The sequence below is a fragment of the Pyrgilauda ruficollis genome, unplaced genomic scaffold, assembly GCF_017590135.1.
Source record: "Pyrgilauda ruficollis isolate IOZ18807 unplaced genomic scaffold, ASM1759013v1 scaffold48, whole genome shotgun sequence".
Classification (NCBI taxonomy): domain Eukaryota; kingdom Metazoa; phylum Chordata; class Aves; order Passeriformes; family Passeridae; genus Pyrgilauda; species Pyrgilauda ruficollis.
Genome location: NW_024526377.1, coordinates 8887207 through 8912217, shown reverse-complemented (window position 1 = coordinate 8912217; position 25011 = coordinate 8887207). Strand labels below are relative to the sequence as shown.

Genomic DNA, 25011 nt, shown 5'->3' with positions numbered 1-25011 from the left:
AACCAGCAATTCTCAAACTTTAACCTCTGATAATTTTACTAATAGAGAGTGTTCTTCTTTAAACTGTTAGAGTGAGTCCTGCAAGGGTGCTGGCAGTGGGTAAAGGACACCCAGGAGGGGTCTCTCTGTTTGGCAGGGGACCTTTGACAAGTCAGTGGAACCCTCCTCCATGCAGCAGCTGTTCAGTGAAAGGTTTCCACAATGGAACACAGACTAGTCAGACACAAGGGGCTCAGCTCTCCCAGGGCACTGACAGACCAACCAACACTAAGAGTTTGAGTAAATCTCCCTTTTTCATGTGACAATGTTAAAAAATAATCAAAAAAACCCCAACAACCTCATACTCACCTACTGTCAGGGCATCGAATAACCGGTGGATAGTGTCTATATCCCTGACAATCCCAGACTCTTGAATTCTCTTCACAAAATCATCCAGCTGCATGTGTGTTTTTGGCAATTCGAAATTTTTTACATGGTCATCTATTTTCAGAACTTCCCTTTGCTTTTCCATCACTTGACTGATCAGCCTCTTGAGCTCAGGTTTGCGGTCTGCCTGCAAGCGCTCCGAGCGAGGCAGGTTCTCCACTATTTTTCTTACAAGGTCAGTAGGGAAAATTCTTAAGTCTGTTTTTTCTAGGTTCTGAAAGTCAGAAAGTGCATTTAGTAGTTTCCCTTGCATCAAGCTAACAAGGCCCCGGAGGTAGAAGTACCTTGCCAGCAACGCAGAGTTCTCGGGGGGTAAAGTACTGATAGCTTTGCTGAGGTGGTTGAAGAAGTCTGTGTAGTAGGAGTGAACACACTGGAACATCAGAGGAAAGTGAATTTCAGGGATTTTGAACGTGGTGATGGATTTGGAGGGTGTTCTCATAGCTAGAAACAAACACCAAGAGAGTACATTGAGCAAGGAAAGGAGCAGAAGTGTAAATATCTTCACAACCAGCAATACTACAAACAACAAACAGAATCCCCATCACAGCAACAAGCAATTACAAGAAACAAGAAGGATTACAGCTGTGCTAGGGACACAAATAGATTTCTGTATCTCTTGCCCCTATTATGAAAGTATTACCTAATCAGGTAACATCAATTCTGGAAAAGTTAAAGAAAAAAGGGAAAAAAAAGGCCTCATGGAGTTCTTTCTAAACAGCGATAAGCTTAAGCCTGTGTTTAAATTAAAGGTAGTAGAGAACTGGACATAAGGTGGGTGAGGACTCAGAAATCAATTATCCAATATCAATCCCACTGAGACCAATCACTCTTTTGTGGTCCAGCAAAACTTGCAGCAGGCTACAGAGTGACTTCACAAGCCAGGGGAAGCACAGACAGGCCCCAGCTCAAAGTGACTCAGCCCATCACTTCTTCCCAGCGGCTGACAGTGTTCCTGTGACAATTACTCAGTGATGTCACCCCAAAGACAACAGAAGTGTCTTTGTCCATCACAATCTTCCCTTACCAACGCCCCTTTCCACTTTTCGAAGCAAGGAGTTCCTGGTGGGGCCCTCTGGCAGTCTGATGTCCTGCAGGTTGGGCATGCTGATCACCATGCGCCGGCTGGCCTTGCGCGCGGCGCTCATGCGCTTGGAAGCCATTTTCTCTATCATCAGCCTTCTGGGGGTGGGAAACATCAAATCTAACCTGGAAAATAAAAATAACACATCACTAGTTTCAGAACTCACACATACACACTAAATTGCTGCCTGTTTTGTTTTCTTTTTTGTATAATAGTATTAAATCTACAATTTCAACATCTGTTCATGTAACCCTTTTTACAATAATCGTAATTAAATGAGTTAGCAATTAATCATAATCTTTATATTTATAGATGACCTAAACTCATACCAATAGAGACAAAAGGACTTTTATCACTGATACCACCAGAAGATTCAAAACCAGAATAAGAAATGAGAAAACTCTACCTGTCCTCTTCAGACTGGGTACTCAAGTCAAGCCAAGCAAAAGCATCCATCTTTCTGTTCAGACGAGCTTTCAGGAAAGAGTGAAACATGTAGGTCTCTAAAACCTGTGAGACACCAAGGAGTTAACTGTGGATCATTTATAAATTTACATTTTTATTAGCACGTCTTGCTCATTTTTATTACCCTTACCCACGTAAAACTGAGACTTTCCAATTTAGCAATCACAAAAATAAAAAGATTGAAAGCTTCAAGAGAAAACTAATCCAAATCCCATTCATGTTCTGGACTTTGATGATACTTGTTTAGTGGCAAACAGTAATCTCAAACTGCCCTCCAAGAGGTGAAACCAAACAAAAATGAGAAACACTGAGCAAAACAGAGCTACAATTTTAGTATTAACTTTTCTACTTAAACCAAGTGCTGATAGTACTGTCTATGGCTTGGAATAAGAATTTGGGGGTACTCTAAATTAACATTATGTCATCATACTGAAAAGACAAGTGAATCATCTTTTCTTCCGGTAACCCCAAAAAATTGTTCCCTGCTCAGATAATTATTGTGGTGTCATCCAGAAATAACTTCTAAAAGGTCAAATTGTCACTTTTAGGATAGAGGACACAACAAAAAATGCCAGGTGTGAATTAAAAAGAGGGATAGCCACCACCTCTCATCACTGCACAGTTAAACAAGATGAAATCTGGGATTTGAGGCAATACAACATGTCTATTATACAGATGTTCAAATGCCTCTTACTAATCCACTTGCACAATGTAAAACAGCATCTCCAAAAGCATTAGGATTCCCAATTTCCAGGATTCCTCCAGTAGGTGGCATAGTTTGCTAGCAATTGTATGTCCAGGAGATTCCCAAATCTTAGTCCTTTCTAGTGGATTTTTTTTAGTTTTCTGAATTCCAGACACCACTAGTAACTACTCTATAGTGTGTTATTTTCTAAGATTTACCTGAAAGCAAACCTTCCAATTTGCTATTTGTTATTTAAGTGAATCAGCTGCTCAAAGCTCTTCTTCAATATGTACATCTGAGTTTTTAGGTAATATTAAATTTCAATTAATAAAATTGCCACCATTTCATTTATAGCATTAGAAATTGCTGGTGAAAATATTTTAATTATTTCTATTAATCTGAAATCCTGGTCAGAAGATTTCCAATCAATTTCTTTCCTGAGGATATACTAAGATTTTCATTTTAGTCTGTTTGTTTTTAAGAATGTTTGCACATCGCAACAACATTCCATTGGAAGCTTTATCTATTTATAAACTTATTTAAAAATAATTTATTTATTTATAAATAAATTTATTTATTTATTTATAAACACTGTTTCTCATGTAGGATTTATTACTTTGTTACCTTTAAATTTCCAGATATTGGCATTAATCCTAAAATAAAAAATTATTAATAGCAGATAATCACAGCACTGAATTTACCTTTTTGTAAAATGGTTGGTCTCCGATTGCCCTTGTTTTCAGAAATTCTTCACTGTTGAACACTCTGTGTTCATAATTTAGATGGTCTTTTACCTCCCTGGAGACAAAAATAAATAAATAGATAAATCTGCTTGGAGATTTGTAAGCAAAACGTACTTTTGCAATAGCAGCAGCCCACTGGTACTACCAGAAATATGCTGCAGCATCAAAAGACAAAATAGAAAGGTGCTGCAGTATTAGAAGGCAAACTCAGTTTTAATGAACAAATGTTACTGAATCATAGAAAAAAGAATTCAAATTCTTACAAGTAAGGTAGTCTACCTGCTGCCAAACACACATACACTCTGTAAGATTTAGTAAACCATGAAGGAGAATCTGTGTAAATCATGATTTAGGCTCCAATCTTGGATTTCCATTTACATACACAGTTCCTGACTCACACACAACCCATTGGAGCACAAAAGACAAGTGCACTTATCATGGGCAATTTGAAAGATGTGACCTGACCTCCCACTGTCCCATCACATTGAATCTGTAACAGGCACATGAAAAACAGGGTTCTTACTACATCTTGTTAACAGTTTATCCAACCATATGGGGTCAGGAAAAGATATGGTCAATGAAAGTACATAGCTCCATGTAATTCTATATAATTTAGCCCTGTCTGCTTTAAACATGGAACCTCCACACACAAAATCACTACAATGCTTTGCTGGAGACAGAACAACTGCATTGAAGAGTTACTTTCCTTCACTCCTGGATGCTGGCAGAGTTAGAAGATAGAAGAAACAAGGCTGAAAAAAAGAACAAAGAAAAAGTTTGAAGGAAAGGAGAAAGAAAGCAAAGAATCAACTCCTTTGTGATACATATTATCTCTTAGAGAGCAAAGCATCTGTTCATTTTTTGCAGCCAAATGTTTAGTGCAATAGAGTTCAATCTGTTATGAGCAAAAATGTATTTTTTTCTCATCTTTGTCTGGAATTATTGTTGCCAAACACTGAAATCCACAAAATCCCACTGTAGAAATAAATGCATTTCAGATTCCATAATCAGCTATCAGTAAAGGCTGTTCTATTCCTCACACCCAGCAGCTACTGTCTTTCCTGGAGGGTCCAGACACCTGCAGGAGCACTCCTTAAGCTGATCCCATAACAGACACCTGGTATTTGGACTCTGTAAATTAACCCAGCTCCTTCTGACTGAAAGTGTCAAGGAGAATTCCCATGAGCAATTCAGTAGCTGACCCAAAGGGAAGAACCACCTCCAGAGCAAGAGGTCACATCATGTTAAAATGCCAGTCCCAAACACAGCCAATACCTCACATATTTTATCATAGAATTATGGAATTCCCTGGAAGGGTCATTGAGTCCAGCTCCTGGCCAATTGTCCCTTCTTGTGCCAACACTTTGCCCTTGAGCTTAAACAGCTCCTCTCCCTCCATTCTCAGGTGTTGCACTCTTCAGGTATCTCATCCATTCTCAGTCCAAACACACCCAGGTGTTCTGATCTCTTGTTCTTGCTTTCAGCTCTTCTACGCTGTCCTGGTTTGAATTCATGTGCCTCTAACAAGAGGGACCAAAACTTCACTGATATCCCTGCTGGGCTTTAAGCTTTTCCAAGGACTGCACTTCTCTTCCTGAAATCTTACAAAAGATAAGCTCAAAAGCAGAAGAGTTTTATTTAATATATTTGAGCAATGTATATATATATCAAAACATCAATGACTCGTATTCCATCAGGCTACAGGACCTCCTTCTCATAGTCCCTAACAAAACCTAAGCTCTACAAAATATCTATAAAGCAAGACAAAATGAGAATATTTTCACTGATGCTTGAAGTGCCTTAACCAGTACCACATGCTCTCACAATGGAAACTACTACACCCACTTACCTGAAGATATTAACAATTAACTGCAACATGGTTTGCTGCACATCCATGTTCAGTTTCTGCTGCCAAGCTCTCCTGCGGGTTTGGAGCTCCCCCAGGTCTGTGCTGGCTCGGAGGTGGCAGAGCTCCAGATCAAAGTGCAGCTGCAGACCCTCCACTCTACACACAGAAGAAAACTATTAACTTACATCCTAACACCAACAATTTTTCCACACCTTAAAAAAAAAAAAAGTAATTTAGGCCCTTGCATCCTAATCTTACAGCTAGAGAAGTGCAAGATTGATTTACAAGTGCTGACAAGCTAACAAGATTCTAGGGAGCCCCACTCAATCAAATCACAGTGCACTCAGTCTTCTTTGTAAAATTCAGAGTATAATCTGTATCAATAATAAAAAGAAACAAGCATTCCAGTTGTTGCAAAATAATTTGGTGATTATGACTGCTTCAAGCCACTTCTACACTAATTAATAGAAATTTTCAATTTGCCATTTTTTAAAATACAGTGGGGTTTATATGAATGAAATAATATTATAATAATAAATAATACAAATTAAAAACTTGGAGCATCAAGCATGGTTTATGCACTAAAATAGACACATCTTCAAGATCTTGTCACCTTTTTATGAAAGTTTCTGCTGCTTGTGCTGGAACATCTGGAATCTCAAGTTCCTCTTCAACCATTTTTGAATGTGAAATATCTCCATTATCTATATTAATTAGAATTAAATCTTCACCTTCCTTTTAACAAAAGAAAATAGAATGACTGTATATTTATTGTAAAAATATTTACTTCTTATTTACATCCTTCTCAGACAATTAATTTCATCAAGGAGGTAAACCAGAAAAGGACTAAATTTTTTTCCACAAGTAGAAAATTGTACAGATAACTGAACAATTACATTCAAGAAAAATAAATGCAATTGCCTTAACAGATGTTAATCCCAGTACATAAAACACTTAATGATCTAATATTCCCTAATATGGAAGGGGACAAATGCACTGCAAGTAAAAATTGGGAGTGGTAATGGTGTAAAACATACCGTGCTCACTTCATCAAAGTGATCAATATGACATCCCATGAGGAAAGATGTTGGAGCCATCACAAAATCCAGCATTTGCCTGGACAGAATGGGCACAAAAGTGTGCTGCCACTGAAGGGGATGAAGGTACAGCATAAAGCATTCAGCAATGAGTGTCAGCAGAGCCCAGTCAGAAGAGAAGAGAACGATTCTCTGCTCAGTCAAAATACAGGTCATAATCTGGAAAACAAACCCAGAATGTTTAATGTTTGCAAAGAGGCATTTAGAACACGCTAGAAAGGCAAATGTTTCATTTGTTTGTGAGAGTCAACCTCAAAATTCTCATTTTTAGTAGTTACCTTACAGATTTATAAGATGAAATAATTCCCATTTCAAGATGCATGAGCTGCACCATTTAGGATTTGAGATGCTTTTATTCATAACATGCATGTTTTGGCAAAACCCCCAAAAAATAAGGCAGAACTGCCAACTCCCATGATTGAAGAGGTTTCTTAGAGAAAGTGGCTCAGATAATTCTGATGACCTTTAACAACATAACTTCACAGGTGGCCTTTGAGCAGGGAATTGGATCAGGAAACCTATAAAGGACACTCCAGCTAATATTATTGTAAGATTCTGTGAAACACTGAAAAAAACTCTTTGCAAATAGCTTTTTGTATTTTGTATTTCCACACCATTTACACCTTATTTGTAGAAGTGCCAATTGTCATCAATCCTTCCCACAGGCCGCTTTCTTAAACATGAAAAAAAATTATTATAAATCTTGTAGAAATGCATGTAGTGAAAATTAAAAATAAAATCTGTCAATTGGCTTGGGTCTTAAAATATATTCTTAAGAAATTTAGCACCTATTTCTAGACCACAGGCAAAGAAATGTAATATCCCTTAATCTAATCAGATCTATGAATAACAAAATATCTTAAGAATTATAGTTTATTTTGCCATAGCTCCAATATTCAGAACTAAGACTATTCTGAATTCCTGAGTTTATAAAAATTTTTGAGTAAATAAACATCTTGATTTTTTTCCCTAAACTACAAATTGCCAATACTGATAATCTCTAAACCTTTAAAAGTATGAGTTAGTTTTACCTGCAGCACCTGCTCTGGCTTGAAACACAGCAATGGAAGATGGAGATCCAAGTCAATAATTGGACTGTCTGGATCCTCTCGTGAAGGAATTATTATTTGAAGTGGTTTCATATGAAATACCTGTAAAAACAGATGGTTTCTGTTTACTCCTTAATGAAAATGTTCCCACTGCACATTTAATTCAGGATTTTAGTTCCAATTACAAAATACTAACTTTAATTGAGAGAAGAAGACAGGTATTTGCACACTGCAGACAAGTAAAATAAAAAGAGAGGAAAATATTAAAAGACATAATGAGTAGTTTGAAAGATTAATATGAACTTGTCTACTCTCATTCTCATAGAGTGATTGGCCAGTAATTTTTTTTAAATAACATCTTTTAACATAATTAAACTTGCTTTATTATAAGCATAACAAAATAATTTAATTTATATTTGTAGATACAACTGGGAAAACAAAACTACTGATAAAATTCATACAGGAAACAGAAAAAAATATGAAGAAAATAAGTGAGCATAGGTTGTCATGCTAAGAAAATAAAACAAGCCAAAAGGAATGAGGTCTCTCAGTGTTTCAGATACTTCAGCTCAAATCTCTGGGGGTCGGGTCCTGCACGTGCTGCACATTTCAGCACTCACAGCTGGTTTAGCCAATCACTCAGATATTTTCCAGCTATGCTATTTTCCCTCCCCTCCTAACCCCTCATCCCAGGGTCAAGGAAAGCAGCTAAGGAGAAGCCCTTGGCTGAAGTTCTGCTTCCCTAGAAGCCACTGCAGTAGGTAGTAAGAGTGTGTGCTGAAATCACTGACCCAGCTGACATCTGGCTGGACTTGGGAAGGCTCAGAAAGGAACAAGTACACAGCACTGAATACAAATGTTGATGCGAGTTTCCCCTCTCAGCTTGGTCTTATCCAGGCAGCAGCCAACTCAACATTTCATCCACTGCACACTGTTCTGCTGCTCCCAGAGCTGCCCAGGCATCATCTCACACCACAAATAGCTGGCATGAGCCAAAGCCTTCCCAGAGGAGTACTGAAAACTAAAGAACATGACTGGTGTGCCAGCACTCCAGCCTGAACCCTGGTCACACTGTTATTTTCTCTACTAATTTTTAAAACACAGGTATTGACATAAGTTTCACATCACCAAGTAATCTCTGACCTGACACTCATGAATGTCACCCAGTTTATTGAAAACAACATCTTAGTATCTTAGAAGGCATAATGTTAAAATCATGATGAAATTCAGGAGGAATAATTACCAAGTGGAGTGATCCTGGTGGGGGGCTGGGGATTAAAAACAGCTTTGCTGCAAATTCTTTTATGTGCTCCTCGACATCTAAATCCCTCAAAGGTCGTAGCTGCACTAGTAAGCTGTAATTAAATGATAGGAAATTACTTATCAATAGTAACATGCAAACACAAAAAACTCTTTCTGCTGATAATCTAGAAAAAAATTATTAGGAGTAATGAAGCTATTATTTCAGCTAATTAATTTCTAATTTATTAGCTACTTGAGCAGCTTCATTAAATTTTAATGATGCTTCTGTGTCAGAAGTAGAGTTTTTTTGTACTCCCATGCATGAAATACTGCTGCATTATATCCATCAGGGGACACAGCAGAGTGGTTTGATGGCCAAAGGAAACCACATGTGAGGTGAGATGGTGAAGTGTAGCTACAGCAAGTGTCTTCTAGAGACTGCTTGAGGAACCAACACCCACAGCTGCAACACTTGGTGCTCCTCCATCCCAAGCATCAGACACCAGCTCTGAGATGGAAAACAGCGCCAGAGGAAAAGAGAGGTTGTAGACCCAAGTTTGACTGCAGAGGAATGTGAAGCAAGAGCCATATTTAGCATAAGGTTTAGGCCTGTATGGACACTGCTCTTTGCTGTCATTCCCACCCACACAAAGAATAAGAACATTTATGCAAACCTGCTAAATGTTTCTGGTTTTAAACTGTATTACCCTAAAAAAGGTCACATGGTTTATATTATACACCAAATAAATTCTGGAACATTTAAACATACACACAATCAAGACTGAAAACTAGTAACTCCCACAGCATTTCTGAAATGTAACAATTACCAAGTTAGGTATTTGTGGTCACAAAGGGTGTTTTGTTCAATAGAAGACTCACTTGCATGTTTATAGCCAAAACCCCAAATATTTACAAAATCAGAAATCTAGGCCTACAAATCTATATATAGAGAAACTAGGAACTGAATATGGTTGTCTTCTCCCTGGAGGTTTTACTTCAGTTTGCAGCTTTACTGGTTTCCTGCAGAAGAACACTTGCTCTTCAGGAAGGAAGCAACTGAATAGGTTAAGAGATATATAAGGATCCAGGACACCATATTTGTGTACAGCATTTAGATTCCAGAAAAAAAACCAAAAAAATATTCTGTCATATATTACTGGCCTTTCAAATGAAATATTTAAATTCACTATTTTCCTATATAAGAAAGCCCTGGGCTGTTAAATAAATATTCAATAAAGTCCATCAGCTCTTCAGGGGTGCAGAGAAAGGGGAATTTAAGAATTATCAAAGAAAATCAGACAGTTGAATCAACCATTTAAACAAACACTCTGTCACACTTAGTGATGCCTCAGATTTGCCCAAACAGAGTAAGCACATCTTCCTTTTTTCTCTTTCCTTTGAGACAAAAAGCTCTTATCAAGACAGTAAATGTCACCACAGACACAATGTGACAGAGAAAGCAGCAGATGTACAGAGAGGACAGTCAGAGCTCCCCATTCAGGACGTGGTGCCCATTAATGCAGCCTAACAGCAGCTGACAGCTCTGCACTGCAAACGTCTGCAGAAATAAATGAAGCAATCTCTGAAACACTCAAGTGGAGAGCTAAGGAGTTTATGAAGCTTTCATTACTGCTATTAACTGTCCACACACAGGTGTTTCAGAAAGCAAGAGCAGCTCAGAATAGGCCCTTTGTACTGCCTCAGTGCTGGGAGTTATTTGCACACTCCCACCTTTTCTCAAGGCAGCTGAAAGGACGAATACACAGGCTGGAAGATTTACTGTTTGAATGGAGCTTATTCATCCATCCAAGACAGGAGTTCATCCAGGAGATTACTGCCAGGAGTATTTCACTTTTCATGCAGTATAACAGATTGAGGTAATACTACATGTGCAAAGTGCCAAAACCTCTCAAGTTAAACCAAATCTTTTCAAAAAATGTAGAATAATCCAACAGCCACCATGCTGTGAAACCATTTAGGTGCACATCTGCTTGCTGTGGAGAAAGACAGACACACCTCACACAAAATGTTCTGGATTTGGAAGCACTGAGTGCTAGCAATATGCAAATTAGTTACAAAATTAATGGCATAGAATACAAAGACCTTCATTACTATGATGACAGCTTGCAGATTCCCTTGCAGTTCAAAGTACCTGCATGGATTTACATCTTGATGTTGCCTGTGCATCTCAGCTTGGTTTAATTTTCAGCTGTGATTTCTACTCTGACACTTGAAAAAGTTTAGGGACCTGGATTTTATCTAGGAATAGTTATGTTAAAAAATATATACTTTTGATGATTGTTCTGACTGAAAACAAGTACCACCTCAAATTCTGTGCACTTAGGTATTGAAGAAAATAATCTATGCACAGAATTCTGGAGGAAAAAGAAACCTTTTGCTGCAAAAAATGATCCTGAATGGAAGCAGAACCCCTTTAGATGCTACTTCAAACTTCAGATCTTCAGGAGCAACAGCATTCTTGCACTAGGTATCACAATGAAAGGGCTACACGCTAGAAATAGGTGGTTTGAGGTCCACCAGCAAGCGCTTTCAGAACTCCTGACTGCAGAATGATTAATCAGTTCAAGCATCCTGCAAAACAGCTCTGCAGCATACCAAGGATACAAGTGTGCTGTTGAAGGTGTTATTATTTGTTAAGTATAAGAGGCACTGCTACCTGAGTACATTCAAGCAACAAAAACACTTAATTAGATTATTAACCCATTGGTCACCTGATGACACACAGTATCTCCCTTTCTGGTTTACAGAAACACAATGTCAGTGCTTTGTAATGTCCCAAAAAGTCAGAACATCTGCAGCTGTACAGGGCACTTCACTCAAAATATCTCATAGAGGTCTTGGCTGCAATTGTTTATGTTGCATTCAGAACAGCCACACACCCCAGCAGCTGTTTCATGCCACATGGAAACATTTCAGTAGTACAACCAAAATAAGGAAAACTGGTACCTCTCCACCCCTTCCCTTCCCTTCCCTCCACCCTAGTGTACTCTGGCACAGTGAAACACTTTTTCTAAAAAAAGAAACCCAAGGCACCAAAACCAGAAGGGCAGACATTCTGAAATGAGCCATTAAATACTATCAAGAAAAAGGAAATTAAAAAAAACCCACAAAAACCCAAACCAAAAAAAAAACCAACCACCCAAACTAGAATAAAATTTAATGGAAACCTAATCAGTTGAGTTTCCAGCACCGTGGGAAATGCCAACACCAAATTCAGCTGTGTCACTGGCATTCACCCCGCCTCCAGTTACACACACTCCTGTCTCACAGATGCAACAGCAAAAAGGGGAAGAGCTGTGCAGCTGTGTGAAAAATTCCCCAGTTAAAAGACCAAGACAACACACAAGACTAACATGGAGGGTTATTGTCCTGTTGAACTTCCCTATAATTATTCACATATTTACAAATCACTTTAAGCTCAGATTGTACAGTACTGATCAAATGAGCTCCTCTCAGAAACCAGTACAGACTCAAAAGAGAAAAGCCAATGTGGACATGAATGCTTTAAATAGGTGCCAAACCCTACTATATGTGATCAAGGCAGAGGTGTTTAATTATAAGGTTTAAATAGTTATTAAGTTTAAAATACCCACCCAGAGGCAGAAGCAGATCTAGGGGGTTAATTCCATCTGGTTACTGTCTCCTCTAAACAGATACAAGAACTGGAAACACATTTATAATATCTGGAATTTTCCATGGCTGTCCTGAAGATTTTCCCACTTCTCCCTGAGTGGGCTCTTTTAAAATCCATTTGTTAATTGACTGCTTATCCCAGCTCAGAGATGTCTCACTTCAGAGAAGAAATTACTCACTTATGAATACTCTGCATAAACCACTGATGGGTTCTGTAACTGTCTAGCTGAATCCATTTCCCACCCGGTGGAAAGCTGGTGTGAGGTGAGCCCTCTCACAGGCTGAGCTCACAGTAGAAAAGCAGCAGGAATCCCGCTATAAAAGCTGAATGGAAACAGTAGCCACAGCTGTAGTCACAGCTGGAAGAGTTCCACATGCAGATTAGCAGCAACTTGAGATTTGAGGCTTATAAAAGGCAGTAGTGAATCAGTTCCTGCAATACCAAGAGCTGATGTAATTCACTTGAATATAAAGGGAGGGGGAGAGTGATCTGGGCAGGAAAGGAGAAAGGAAAACAAACATTTCCTTTTTATTTCACTGAACATTTATTTTGATTTCACACTGACCTGTGCACACCCTGTTTCCATTATGTTGAAGTGCCTTGTCCACATTAAACCCCTTCACTAATGCTTTAAAAATGACAGAGCAGAGGTACATGCCCTTAAAAGGGCTGCCAGAGTGACTAATTTCTGATCTCACAGCCTTTTTCAGTCAATGCCTAAAATGCCCAGGAGGAAGGCACTGCTTTGCTCCTCCAGTGCTCTCTTCATGCAACCTAGGGAAAGCCAGTCAGTGCTTCAAGAAGATCCAAATCCACAGCAGAGGGAAGCAGAGGTGCATGGGCTGGGGAAATTATTGCTCAGGTTTCTTTTGGTCTGGAGCCAGGTTAGAGGCTGGGGATGTACCTCAGCTGGCACCCAGGGAGTGCACCCTTGCTCCTCTGCTTGGGATATGAGCACCAGCAGAACACAGGGGAACACTCAAGCTCCAACCTAAAACCCCAACATCTTTCAATTCATGTACAAGAAGCAAATACCTGCAACTGGGTTCAGATTTGACTTGAGAAAGCTTAACTGAAATTTAGTGAAGAAAATCTCTTCTACCTTTGGGCAACAGGTCTGCAAATGAAGACACAGAGCAATGGCCAATGTACCCAGGCAGATGTGAGAAGGTTTTATTCCAAAACAGATGCAAATAGATCTTAACAACTTAACAATAAAGTAACCTCAAAATAAGAGAAGTTACTTAATAACATGATAGATCCATGTTCACTTACCTTTTACATCATCTACACTGCAGAGTATTTGACTGTTTCTAACCAGTGTATCCTAAGAATTTCTCTTAGTTCTACAGCATCCAAGTAACCACTCTACTTCCTCAAGTGACTTGGATTATTTCCCTAATGTGTCATTAACTGCTTATTAATACATATATTCACATTCTTATGACATTTATTTGGTGCATTATAAAAAGCTTTTTGTGCTTTGAAAGCGATTTTCATAACAGTGGAAAAAACCACTCCAGAAAAAGCCAATAATGTCTGTAAAATATCAATTTCCTACACATTAGCAAAAACCCCCAAAGAAAATGAAGACAACATCATAGCTAATACCCTTGGTATTTGCACTTACTGTATGGGCAACACTGACATAGCATTTCTTCTTTTCTCTCCCACAAAACCTTAACATAAAACTAGCCGCTGCTTTGGCACCACACAGCTCTCCTGACCACATAAAGCAAATTCAGGTATTAAAAAGCTGCAATCACTTCCAGCAGAAACACACAAGGGAGCAAATCTTACCATGAGAGACAATCCTTGAGGGCACTAAAATAAGGGTATCTGGATATAACACAAACAGCACAGGGTACAAAACAGACAGGCACCTTCCCAGTCTGTGTGGATTCCCAAGGGCCCTGCCCATTCGAGGAGCTGGAGCCATCCTGCAAGAAAACTGCACATTAATGACTTTATGTTAATCATCAAATTATGGCTGATATTTTCTTGAGAACCTTAGAGATGTGATATCCAATTCCCTCTATATTTCAAAGGGATTTTGATGTCTATCTCCCTTTAGGTCTTCAGAAAAATGTCAGCCTACAAGACTTAGCATGTATTAAAAAGAATTTCAGCACAAAATGTATTTAGAAAGAACATCTTTCATTGTTTGGAAAGAAAAATCTCTACCAAAAAAAAACCATCCAAGGGATGCTGCTCCTAAATATCCAAATCTCCAAAATGAAATCCATAACAGTTTTTCCTAATGTAGTGTGTTCCAAAGTACTTCACTTAAAATGGCAATATAAAAGTATGATTTGTCCTGTTCTCCTCCTAACATAAAAACTAATTTGATAACTAACTGTTAACTAATTTGATAAATTAAATCCCACATTATTTTCAAAAGGTTTTGCTTTTATATATTTTAATGTTTCAACAGAAGAATGAGTAAAATAACATACTTGCATAGACTGGTAGTACTGTGCAACAACACCATATGTTCTGTTACCACAGACATCAGTAAAAACCAGGAAATGGATGTGGTCCTCTTTTAATTCAGAAGATACATAAAGTCCTCCTGAAATTAAGGCAGCAACCATATTTTTAATTATATATTTAACTACAGTTGTGTGAAAGACAATTCATGACAAATACTGCACACTACCACTTCATTTCAAGAGAAACGTTTCATTTTAAGGGATTAAAATGAAATATACAGTCCACTTGAACTAAAGGCTGTAAGAGGCTGTAAGCTGCACATTACTGAAGAAGCGAAAATGAAATTATTCTGCATTTTCAGAGACAAGATATGCGTCAAATACAAGAAATGGGTTTAAATCACTTTTTTTCCCAAGATATTAAAAAGGTCTGCAATAATGACACACATATTAAAATTTCTTCAATTAAACGTGGAGGAAATATTCACTGCTTCAAGTACATCAAAACACCAAATAAAAAGTGAGAGAGTACTCAGCCATCTTGGGATCAAAAATAATTTTTCAAGTGCGTGCATATCTGCACTTCACTCAAACCAAGATTTATCAACAAGGGCTAAAAAACAAGGGCTGATCTATGGGTCAAGAAATATTTACATTAGTATTTACAGTTCTCAAGAAGAAGCGTGAACCCTCCTGTACCTGGGAAGCAGAGCTGTGGCACAGCAATAAGATCAATGTCCTTTGGAACTGCCACATCTTCTGTGTCAGGTGCTCTCTGCTGCCCGTTGAGGCTCTTGACATTTTCAACCTTGGGTCTCTCTTTTTTCTTTCGGAAGGAGCGGCGTTTGCTTTTATTCAAGTTACTACCAGCATGAATCATCTGAACATCATCTCTGCTGATAAATGGAGGCACAAATACAGAAAGAACTTCTGGATCAAGGGGAGGAAGATTTCTGAGTTTTCTTTGAGTGCCCTATAGAAAAAAAAACCAACAAACAAAACAAACTCTAGTATGACACTCATCCTGATATGTGGGGTTTTTGTCATAATTTTTAACCATGGTTTTCTTCTACCCCTAAAATGGTGGGTTTCAAATATACTTTTCTGCTTCCTAAATAATTGATTTTTCCTTTTAAGTTTTTGTTTTATACATGTTAATGCAAGGAAAATGGGCATTTTTAGCAGGGAAGGAATCCTTCATCATTCAAAATGTCCCATATCAGTATTATGCCTTTGGCAAAAGAAAGTAGCAGATATCAAATACCATATTTCCTCCTTTTCAGTGTTAAGACATACTTAAACTATATTTAAAATAAACACTGGCAACAAAAAAAAACCATGGACAATAAATAAATGAAAAGAAACAGAAACAGCTGAGCCTCTTAGATAAGTCTTTGTTTGACTTCAGGAAAAGCTTCCTTTCAATTCAGAATAAATAACGTGCACCAAAAAAAAAAACAAAAAAAACCCTAAACAACACAAACACAGACTTTCACAAGACAATGTTTAACTACAGAAGGCAATTAACAAAGCACAATTAAAAACTACAATCATAGTTACAACATTACAATAAATACAACTTTAAGACAGTGAAGCCATGAGAATCTCTCCATATACTGATGACTCAGTGGAACAGGCACCCCAAGAGCAAGTATGAAATTACAACATTTTTTGCAAAGTATGACTGGTCTGAAAGCCCTCACTGCCCTGCAATGACAAGCTGTGGGGGAAGTGATCAGAGAGATTTCCTCATACTGGGGAGCACTTTTTGTATTCTTGACCATACAGTTGAGCCAAGTAGCTGCATTTCTAATTACTTCACTGTAATTTTAATTCTTCCTGCAAGGTTAAAAAAACAAGTAAAAGCTTTGTTTAACCAACGGATATTTGGAAACAGGAAAGGCGAGCCCCACCGTGGTAAAAAGTTGTTTTGTTTTTAACTTTTTACAAACATCTTCAAAGTCAGAGGAGGTGAAGCATACATGCTGCTTTTATCACCAGATATGATGCAAGATGCTCCTTGAGAACCAGTGCTGGCCTCACCCATCATTTCCTTATTTTTTTTTAAATAGGTACAACATAGAAAGCTCTGTTGCCTGTGTTCCACTGTCCAGGTTTTGAGACAGAAGTCTCAGCTCTTACATCCCAGCAGATATGTCCACTAATAGTTTTCTTTCCCACATTTGAGCATCATAGGAAAAATGTGAAGGAATGCTTCATGACATGTCAGTTAAGGTCTCTTAAATTCCATAAACTAAACTGTATTTATAATAGGATATTCTAAAGAAACTACTTTACTAAAAATAAGAAGTGAAAAATGAACTTTTAATGAACAAAGAGCCTGAACTAGAAGTAAATTGGAGTGGAAAAGAAAAGTTCAGGTAAGTATCCAGTGGGATAGTCAAAAGATAGCAAAGACTTTAAAAAGCACATCATGAATTGGGGTACTGAGTGCCACATCCTCACATGCTAAGAACTTCAAGTGCCATTTCCTTAGCTGGCAGCTGACAAAGGCAGTGAAGAAACTGGAAACACAGATAAACTCACCATGATCATCCTCAAACTAACATGCAACTAAACATTTCAGGAGGAAATCAAGAATTAAGGCTCAACCCTGAGGCTGTTATGCAAGAAAAACACAGACAGTACTCCAACAGCAGCATTTTCAACTTGGCAGATTTGCCCTGCTGAGGTTTTCACACAGAGCTGCTTTGACAGGGCAATCCCTGACTTACACTGAGGCACCTCTGTGCTCCGAAGTGCTGGATGGCAGCCAGCAGTTTAATGGCCTCACAGCCTAACAGCTCCTGAAATGGCAGATCCTTGATGTCTTGAACTACTACAGAGACATTAAACACCATTTTTCCCTACAGAACAGCATTGTCAGCACTGTCACTGACCCACTGACTCAGTCTCCTCCATTTGAGTCAGCTCATATTAATGTCTTGGCCAAAGTCACATTTTTACTCCTTGAGTTCAGGGATAGTGAATAGGCAGCAACAGAACAATATTCACTTGTTTCTGCTATTCTTTGAACATTTTATCTTTTCTGCTGCTACTGTTACTTCTTCACTTTGAAACACTTCCCTTTTGCAGCTTCTTGCTACCGAATCTCCTTGCATCACACATAGCTTCTTGCAAACAGCAGTGGGGGAGTTTACTCCATCCCCATTTGATGTTCCTGTAACAGCACTGCTGTAAAGGACACTGATCCGAGACAGATTTTTACAATGACTGCACTATTTAGACACAAACAGTAGTGTGTTGAAACCACAAATCAGAGCATGACTTCAGCTATCTGGTGTTTCCTTGACCTCATTCTCCTCTTCCCGTCATTGAAGAAGTTAATTTCACTTTGAATGTCATGAAAGAACTGGTTTCTTTAACAAATAATTAGGCAGGGAAAGTACGAAGCCTCAGAAAAATTAGATTGGGCAGGACAATTAGGTTGTAGCAATAGGACAAAAATGAATGGTTTTAAACCAACAGAGGGCAGGTTTAGATTAAATATTAGGAAGAAATTATTTATTGTGAGGGTAGTGAGGCACTGGAACAGGTTGCCCAGAGAAGCTGTGGATGCTCCATCTCTAGAAGTGTCCAAAGCCAGGCTGGATGGAGCTCTGAGCTAGCTGGTTTAGTGGAAGGTGTTCCTGCCCCACAGCAGGGGCATTAGAACAGGGTGATCTTTAAGGTCCCTTTCCAACCCAAACAATTGTAGGATGATCTCTGCAGACTCTTGTGCAACACTTTGCTCAAACTAATGATAAGGTTGACATTAGGTCTGGTTGCATTGGGTTTCATTCAGCCAAGTTTCGGAAGTCCCTTGGGAAGGAGATTCTTCCTCCCTTATGGCCCAGCCCCCAGCACAGATTCTTCTGGTCTCACTCTTGTTTGCCAGCAGCTCTGCAGTATAAAGATACCCAAATGTGGGACAGTATTCCAGATGTGAACTCAAGGGTTTTGAGTAATAACAATAATAGTAATAATCCCTTCCCTTTGTCTGTGAACCACAGTCCTGATGATGGAGGCCATTACACAGTTACTTATCAGACAATCACACAACAGCTTGGGTTGAGAGGGACCTTAAATTATGATCCCATTTGAATCCTTCTGCCATGGGCAGGGCATCTTCCACTACCCAAAGCCCCACCCAATTTGACCTTGAACACTTTCAGGGATGGTGCATCCACAGCTTCCCCGAGCAACCTGTGCCAGTGCCTCACCACCCTCACAGTAAAACTCTCCCTAATATCTAATCTAACCCTGCCCTCTGTCAGTTGAAGCCTGTTCCCCCCGTTCCACCACTCCATGCTCTTGTCGGAAGCCCCTCTCCAGCTCTCTTGGAGACCTTTCAGGTACTGAAAGTCCACAATAAGGTGATCCCAGGGCCTTTTCTTCTCCAGGCCAAAGAGCCTCAACTGTCAGCCTTTCCTCACATGAGAAATGCTCCTCTAATAATCTTTGTGGCCCTCCTCTGGACCCAATCCCAGGAGCTCCATGTCTTTCCTGTGCTTAGGACCCCAGAGCACTCCAGGTACAGCAGAGGGGTTGAATCTCCCCCCATTCCTGCTGCCTACACTGCTCTGGATGCAGCCCAGGATCTGGGCTTGTTTGGCTTTCTGGGCTGAAAGTGCACACAGCCAGGACATGTCCAACCTCTCATCCACCAGCACTCCCAAGTCCTTGGCAGGGCTCCCTGCATCACCCAGTCTGTACCAATAGTAGCGACTGCCTTGATTCAGGGGCAGCACCTTGCACTTGGCTTTGTTGATTCCCATGGATTCATTTCTAGGGCTTTTCCAGTTGCTTTTCACTGCAACAAGCACGCACTGCTGACTGATGCCCAATCTGATCACACCTCATTTCTTTCAGGCACCTTGACAGCCAGGGAGGCATTACAGAAGCAGGAAAAATTGTTTTGCTGAAAAACTGTCTGCATCAGCAGGGCCAGAGAGCATGAGACAGCTCCCTACCACTGACTGTGGTGGGCAGATACAGAACCCACTGATGGAACCTGTTGAAGATCTGAGACACGTCACAGACAGCTTGCACACGCTTGCCAAAAGCCAGCTTTATAGCTGTAGATAACTTAGGGAAAAGAAACATTACTTCAGTACATTTCTTTCTTACGAAATACACACTTCCAGTGCTAAGAAATAAATATCTAGCTGAAAATAGCAGCCATTGATCTTTTCAAATTGAAATCTCAGAGTGACAATTTTCTTGGCAATAAGGATAAGCAATGGATGACAGCCCAGAAACTTCTGTTTAAGGAGCTTCAGTGGAAAACGACTTTTTTTTTTTTTTTTTTTTTCCTGGAGTCCCCATTGAGAACAGGTCAGTCACAGAAAACTTTTCTCACTTTGGGAGTGGGTTATATCATTGTCCCATTAACTTCATTTGCTTTCTCACTCCATGTGTAAGTACAGTTAAGAATGCACCAACACACTGTGAAGACCACGATTTGAAGCACTATCAGGATTTTTACCCGCTGTTTAATCTGTAAATATCAGCAGAGATCCACTACTTTCATTTGGAACGTCATCTTCTCTCAGTAAAGTCTTTTCTTTCTACAATCACTAAAATTAGCCATAAAAACATATTCCACTCTCCACTCTATGTAGATAGTGCTGCAGGAGGAAAAGGAAGTGGAGTAAATCTGTAAGCTTTCCCTAAGACAGTGACTGAAATCCCCGTGATGCAACAGCTTGCACGGACTTTACTGAAGTTCATATTGACAAAAGAAGGGACCACTTTCTTTTCTGATACCTTTTTGCATCTTGAGCAAAGAAATAACTCAGAACCTGCAGTGGGATTGGAATATCAGAATGGCTTCTGCTTTCTGCAGCTGATTTCTTACTTGTTGTTCCACAGGCGTTTTTTTCAGAAAGCAGTGAGAACTAAGCAACTGGAATGAATAAGAAATTCCCTTTCCTTTGGGTTCACTTCTCACGCTCCTAATAAAACACCATGTACACACTGATTTCAAAAGTCTGGTGCTGACATTTAGGAACTATTTTCCCATTCTGAAGGTACACATGAGTGAGATCCTGGAATGTGAACGTCTCCTTGGCTGTTATCACTTAAGAAGCTGACATCAGCAAAAGCAGTCTCCTGAACGAGTGAACAAGCAACAAGCCCAACAAAGACTTCTTTATCTAATGCTATTAGAGCGCAATCAAATTCAAGTTCAAGCAGAGCAACTGAGAGCCCTGGAAGCTGTCTGGCCTTTTTTTTTTTTTTTTTTTTTTTTTGCACGTGCTGGCACCACTGCTCTTAGCTCATAGGTATGGAACAAACCCATCAGCACACTTGAACCGAGCAGAACCAGGAGGAGAGGGCTGTCATTGTGAGCCCACGTGTGAAAATTATAAACAAATTCTAAACCACATATTCAAAGCAGTAAGCGACCCACCAGCTCCTGCCGTGTCCAAGTGGTTCAGGTTACGCCAAACTCAGAGCACTTGAGCTCACGGGGATTTAGATCTCGTGTTTTCCTGAGGATACGAGCTACCAGGCTTTATTCTTTACTTTTCTCTCCAGCGGAAGACAGGTCGTGCAGTAACACCCAGCAAAGAACGCATCGTTAAGCGTTTTGCTGTCCCTGCTTATAGAAACCTACACTGAGTTCTCCATCTAAACTCAGACCTTTGGAAAAGTGCAGCTACCTGACACCGCTACCAAATTCTCGCTGTTTTGCTGACGCTCGCCTGTCAAAACAACTTTCTCTTGGGATATTTCAGCTCCACGCGCTGACAAACCCAGCCCCACGCACTGGCACCGCCCGCCCGAACCCCGCTCACCTGGAGCAGCGCCCGCACCCGCTCTGTGGGCGCACCGACCAGCAGACAGATCTCCAGCAGGCCCGAGGGCAGCACGTCCTCCATGGCACAGCCGGGACAGGGCGGCTCCTTCCCCGCGGGCAGCGGCTCCTTCCCTCGGGACAGCGGCGCCTTCCCGCCCTCAGCGCCGCCCGGTCCCGCCCCGCGGGGTGGGGAGGAGCGCCCGCGCCGCACGCGGGAACCCTCCCCGGCCGTCGCTACTCTGCGCACTTTGATTGGCTGTTCCCCTGTCACTCTAAGGAGCTATGGCCAATCAGAACGGTAGAGCGTGCGGTGGGCCGGGCGCGGCTTTGGGGTGAGGTCGCTGCGGGTGCGGAGGGCTGGGAGCTGAGGTGCTCCAGTTTGAAGTGTTGAGGGCTCAGGATTGAGGGATGGAAGATAAGAGGTGGGAGATGAGGGGCTGGGAGCTGAGGTGCTCCAGTTTGAAGTGTTGAGGGCTCAGGATTGAGGGATGGAAGATAAGAGGTGGGAGATGAGGGGCTGGGAGCTGAGGTGCTCCAGTTTGAAGTGTTGAGGGCTCAGGATTGAGGGATGGAAGATAAGAGGTGGGAGATGAGGGGCTGGGAGCTGAGGTGCTCCAGTTTGAAGTGTTGAGGGCTCAGGATTGAGGGATGGAAGATAAGAGGTGGGAGATGAGGGGCTGGGAATTGAGAGTGGGAAGGATGAAGTGCTGGAGGATTCTGGGCTGAGGGGCTCAGGGTTGAGGGAGTGAGAGCTGAGGGGTTGAGGGGCTCTGGGCTGAAGGCTGAGGGAATGAGGGTGCACAGCTGAGGGGCTGAAATACCACTGGTCCCATTAAAAACTAGTGATGGGGTTTGTGGTTTACAGCCACATGACTTCCACGTTGATATAACCAAGGACTATAATATTGCTTGTTTTAACCAACAAGGTGAGGACCTAACTCAAACAAGAGGAGTCCCCAGTTGTTGCTCCCTTAGCACTGTTCAAGACCAGGCTGGATGGGGTTCTGAGCAGGCTGGCCTAGTGGAAGCTTCTCCCTGCCCATGGCAGGGACTTGCAACTGGATGATCTTTAAGTTCTCTTCCAACCCAAACCACTCCGTGATTCTTTCCTCACCTCGTTTCACTGTCTCACCGGGGCAGCCCCTGGGAAAGACACTTCCCGACTCAAGGTCGAGTTAATTTTTCTCCACGGGCTGTTTTCCTCGTGGGGCTGTTGGCCAACAGGGGTTGAGGTGCCTCAGGGCTGCCTGTCGCCCTGTCAGATGTGGGTGATGTCATGGTCTGCCTCCTTGTGAAGCACAGCCATTCCCTGCTGTTTGCTGCAGGTGACTCAGCAGGACTCTGTCACTTCGTCAGGACTCTATCACTGCCACTACACGGGAGTTGTCTCTTTACACTACCACGGGTCACAGTTTCCACGGGCTCTAAGCACAGAGCTGGTGCAGGCAGTGCCGTGTTTCCCCTCTGGAGCAGCAGGGGCACAGCACAGGGAACTCCGAGGTTTCTTCTTGAGCTGCTTAATCTAAATACACCGTGAGTCACTCCGTATGTATTGGCTCTGTGCAGATCTACACTGAGAGAATGTAATTCCTCCGGGACCGGAGCATAAAGTACCCGAAACCAGAGATCGGTTTCTCTGAAACTGGAGGTACGAGATAAAGTTTCATCACAACCACAAACATTTTTTTGTGGACTAGTGTTCCGGTATTTTAAATACAAAAACATTCCCCGTCTAAATGGTTCCAGGATTTAATGAACTTTTTGTCAGTTCAGGGGTCAAATCAGGTTTCCTCAAAAAGTGTAAAGAACGAGGCGATTTTATTATTTCATGGGGGTTTTATTATCTGAATTTTTGTGGTGTTAAAGCTCGGGATTGATGGCCTCTGGTTGTCTCAAATTTTGGAGAAGACACACATCCAGAATATAGGAAACTGTTCATATAGCAGTGACTAAAAGAAGAAAATTCTTGAAAACCTGGAAGTTTCAGGGATCACTTCTCCAAAGTGGTAGAAGAAGATCCAAGGCTCAAAGATTTATATTCATGAACTTTGAGGTCATAAGGGATTCCTGTTTAGCCTGTGTCCCAGGTCACAAAATCAGAGTAAATCTTGTATTAATGCTGTAACTTCTGGCTGAGGCCATGCCATAGGAATTGTTAACACTCCCTTTTAAATGTTCAGCATCTCATTTTTACTTTCACTTTTTAGCTTAGCTCTTTGTCACTGGATCATGTTACATTGGCTGTTGTTTGAACAGACGTTTTGCTATGAAAAGTCTTCTCTCTGCAAAGTTCAAGATTATTAATCTCTATTTCTAAATGATTATACAATTCATATTTTTAAAACTTCTGTGTATCTTTTCTCAAAAATTTCAAAATTTTCCAGTATTATTTTTGAATTAGGAACACCAAAGCTGTATTATTGTTGAATGCTTAGTGGTAAATCACATTGCTGTTTCTGACTGATATCTCCACCTAATTAAAACAGAGACAGACAGATACATGAATCATTCACAAAGGGTGTAGTGTTTAATTAGTTATCCACTGCAACATGATACAGTTTTCTTAGGGTTATTACTTCCAGCATGACAATCCTACATCTTACATTGCTTGATCTATGACTATGACCAAGCATTTGACCATATTATAAAAAAATTACAAATGAACCAAGGCTATTAAGCAATTCAGGTCACCCATAGTTAATTAATCTGTATCACGATCGTCTTCTGATTTTTCTGCTATCTGCAATGATAAATACAGGATGATTCTTGTTCATAATTAATGTAGCACTCAAAGCAAAGATATGGTGAGGTTATTATCAAAACAGAGCTCCAAGATGAAAGGTGCTAATGTTAATCTGGCAAAATATCCAGAACCCTGGAAGCAGGAAACCTGCTATATGGGGTCACTGGTAAGAGACAGAATCATTCACATAGAGAAGGATTCCTCTGTGCTAAAAGAGATTAATGTAGCTGAGTAATTTTCTTCCTAAGAAAAATTGTCAACTGAGGAAGAAATGCCAGCTTTTAATATGTGTTTTCTTTTTGTAAGATCACAAATACAGTAAATGTTTGTTTATTAACTCTCTGAGCTGGTACTGGCTGCTGAATGCAGAAAAAACCTGCAGTTCTTGATATGTCTTCAACATGGGAAAGGCTTTATCAGACCTACAGGGCCATATCTGAATAATTAAAGATTCTCTTGGCATAGAATGTAATTTACCTTCCAAATACAGTGTTTCTGTTTTAGCCAGACTGTTAAGGGGAGAAAATAATTTCACAAGCTGTGTTTCTTCGATGTGATCTTGCTTATAAAATAGCTGAGTGACTTGTTGAGTTGTAGACACCTCAGTCCTGAGAGATGTGGGACAGATGAGGAGTCTGGACTATGAATTTCACAGAGCAAATTTTCAGCTCTGTAAAGAATTAGTGAGTGGCACCCCCTGGGAAACTGCTCTCAAGGAGCTGAAAAGAGCTGGCAG

General features: G+C 40.4%; 1 protein-coding gene across 3 annotated transcripts in view; it reads right to left on the bottom strand.

The window, feature by feature from the left end:
- The window catches only part of DENND3 (DENN domain containing 3), a 30868-nt gene extending 9190 nt beyond the window's left edge, over positions 1-21678 (bottom strand). Inside the window, exons 1-13 of one of the 3 annotated variants that reach the window (XM_041479406.1) lie at positions 21531-21678; positions 15427-15700; positions 14752-14867; positions 14096-14235; positions 8642-8753; positions 7381-7500; positions 6290-6508; positions 5866-5987; positions 5253-5408; positions 3362-3458; positions 1917-2020; positions 1454-1635; positions 349-870 (exon numbers count right to left, since the gene is read on the bottom strand). In XM_041479406.1, coding sequence (XP_041335340.1) covers positions 349-870; positions 1454-1635; positions 1917-2020; positions 3362-3458; positions 5253-5408; positions 5866-5987; positions 6290-6508; positions 7381-7500; positions 8642-8753; positions 14096-14235; positions 14752-14867; positions 15427-15700; positions 21531-21614 — 2248 coding nt within the window. In that variant the 5' untranslated portion in view covers positions 21615-21678. Of the gene's footprint in view, positions 1-348; positions 871-1453; positions 1636-1916; positions 2021-3361; positions 3459-5252; positions 5409-5865; positions 5988-6289; positions 6509-7380; positions 7501-8641; positions 8754-14095; positions 14236-14751; positions 14868-15426; positions 15701-21530 lie in introns of those variants that run through there. The other 2 variants (XM_041479407.1, XM_041479408.1) reach the window with 2 other exon arrangements.
- Between the last annotated feature and the right edge of the window lie 3333 nt (positions 21679-25011).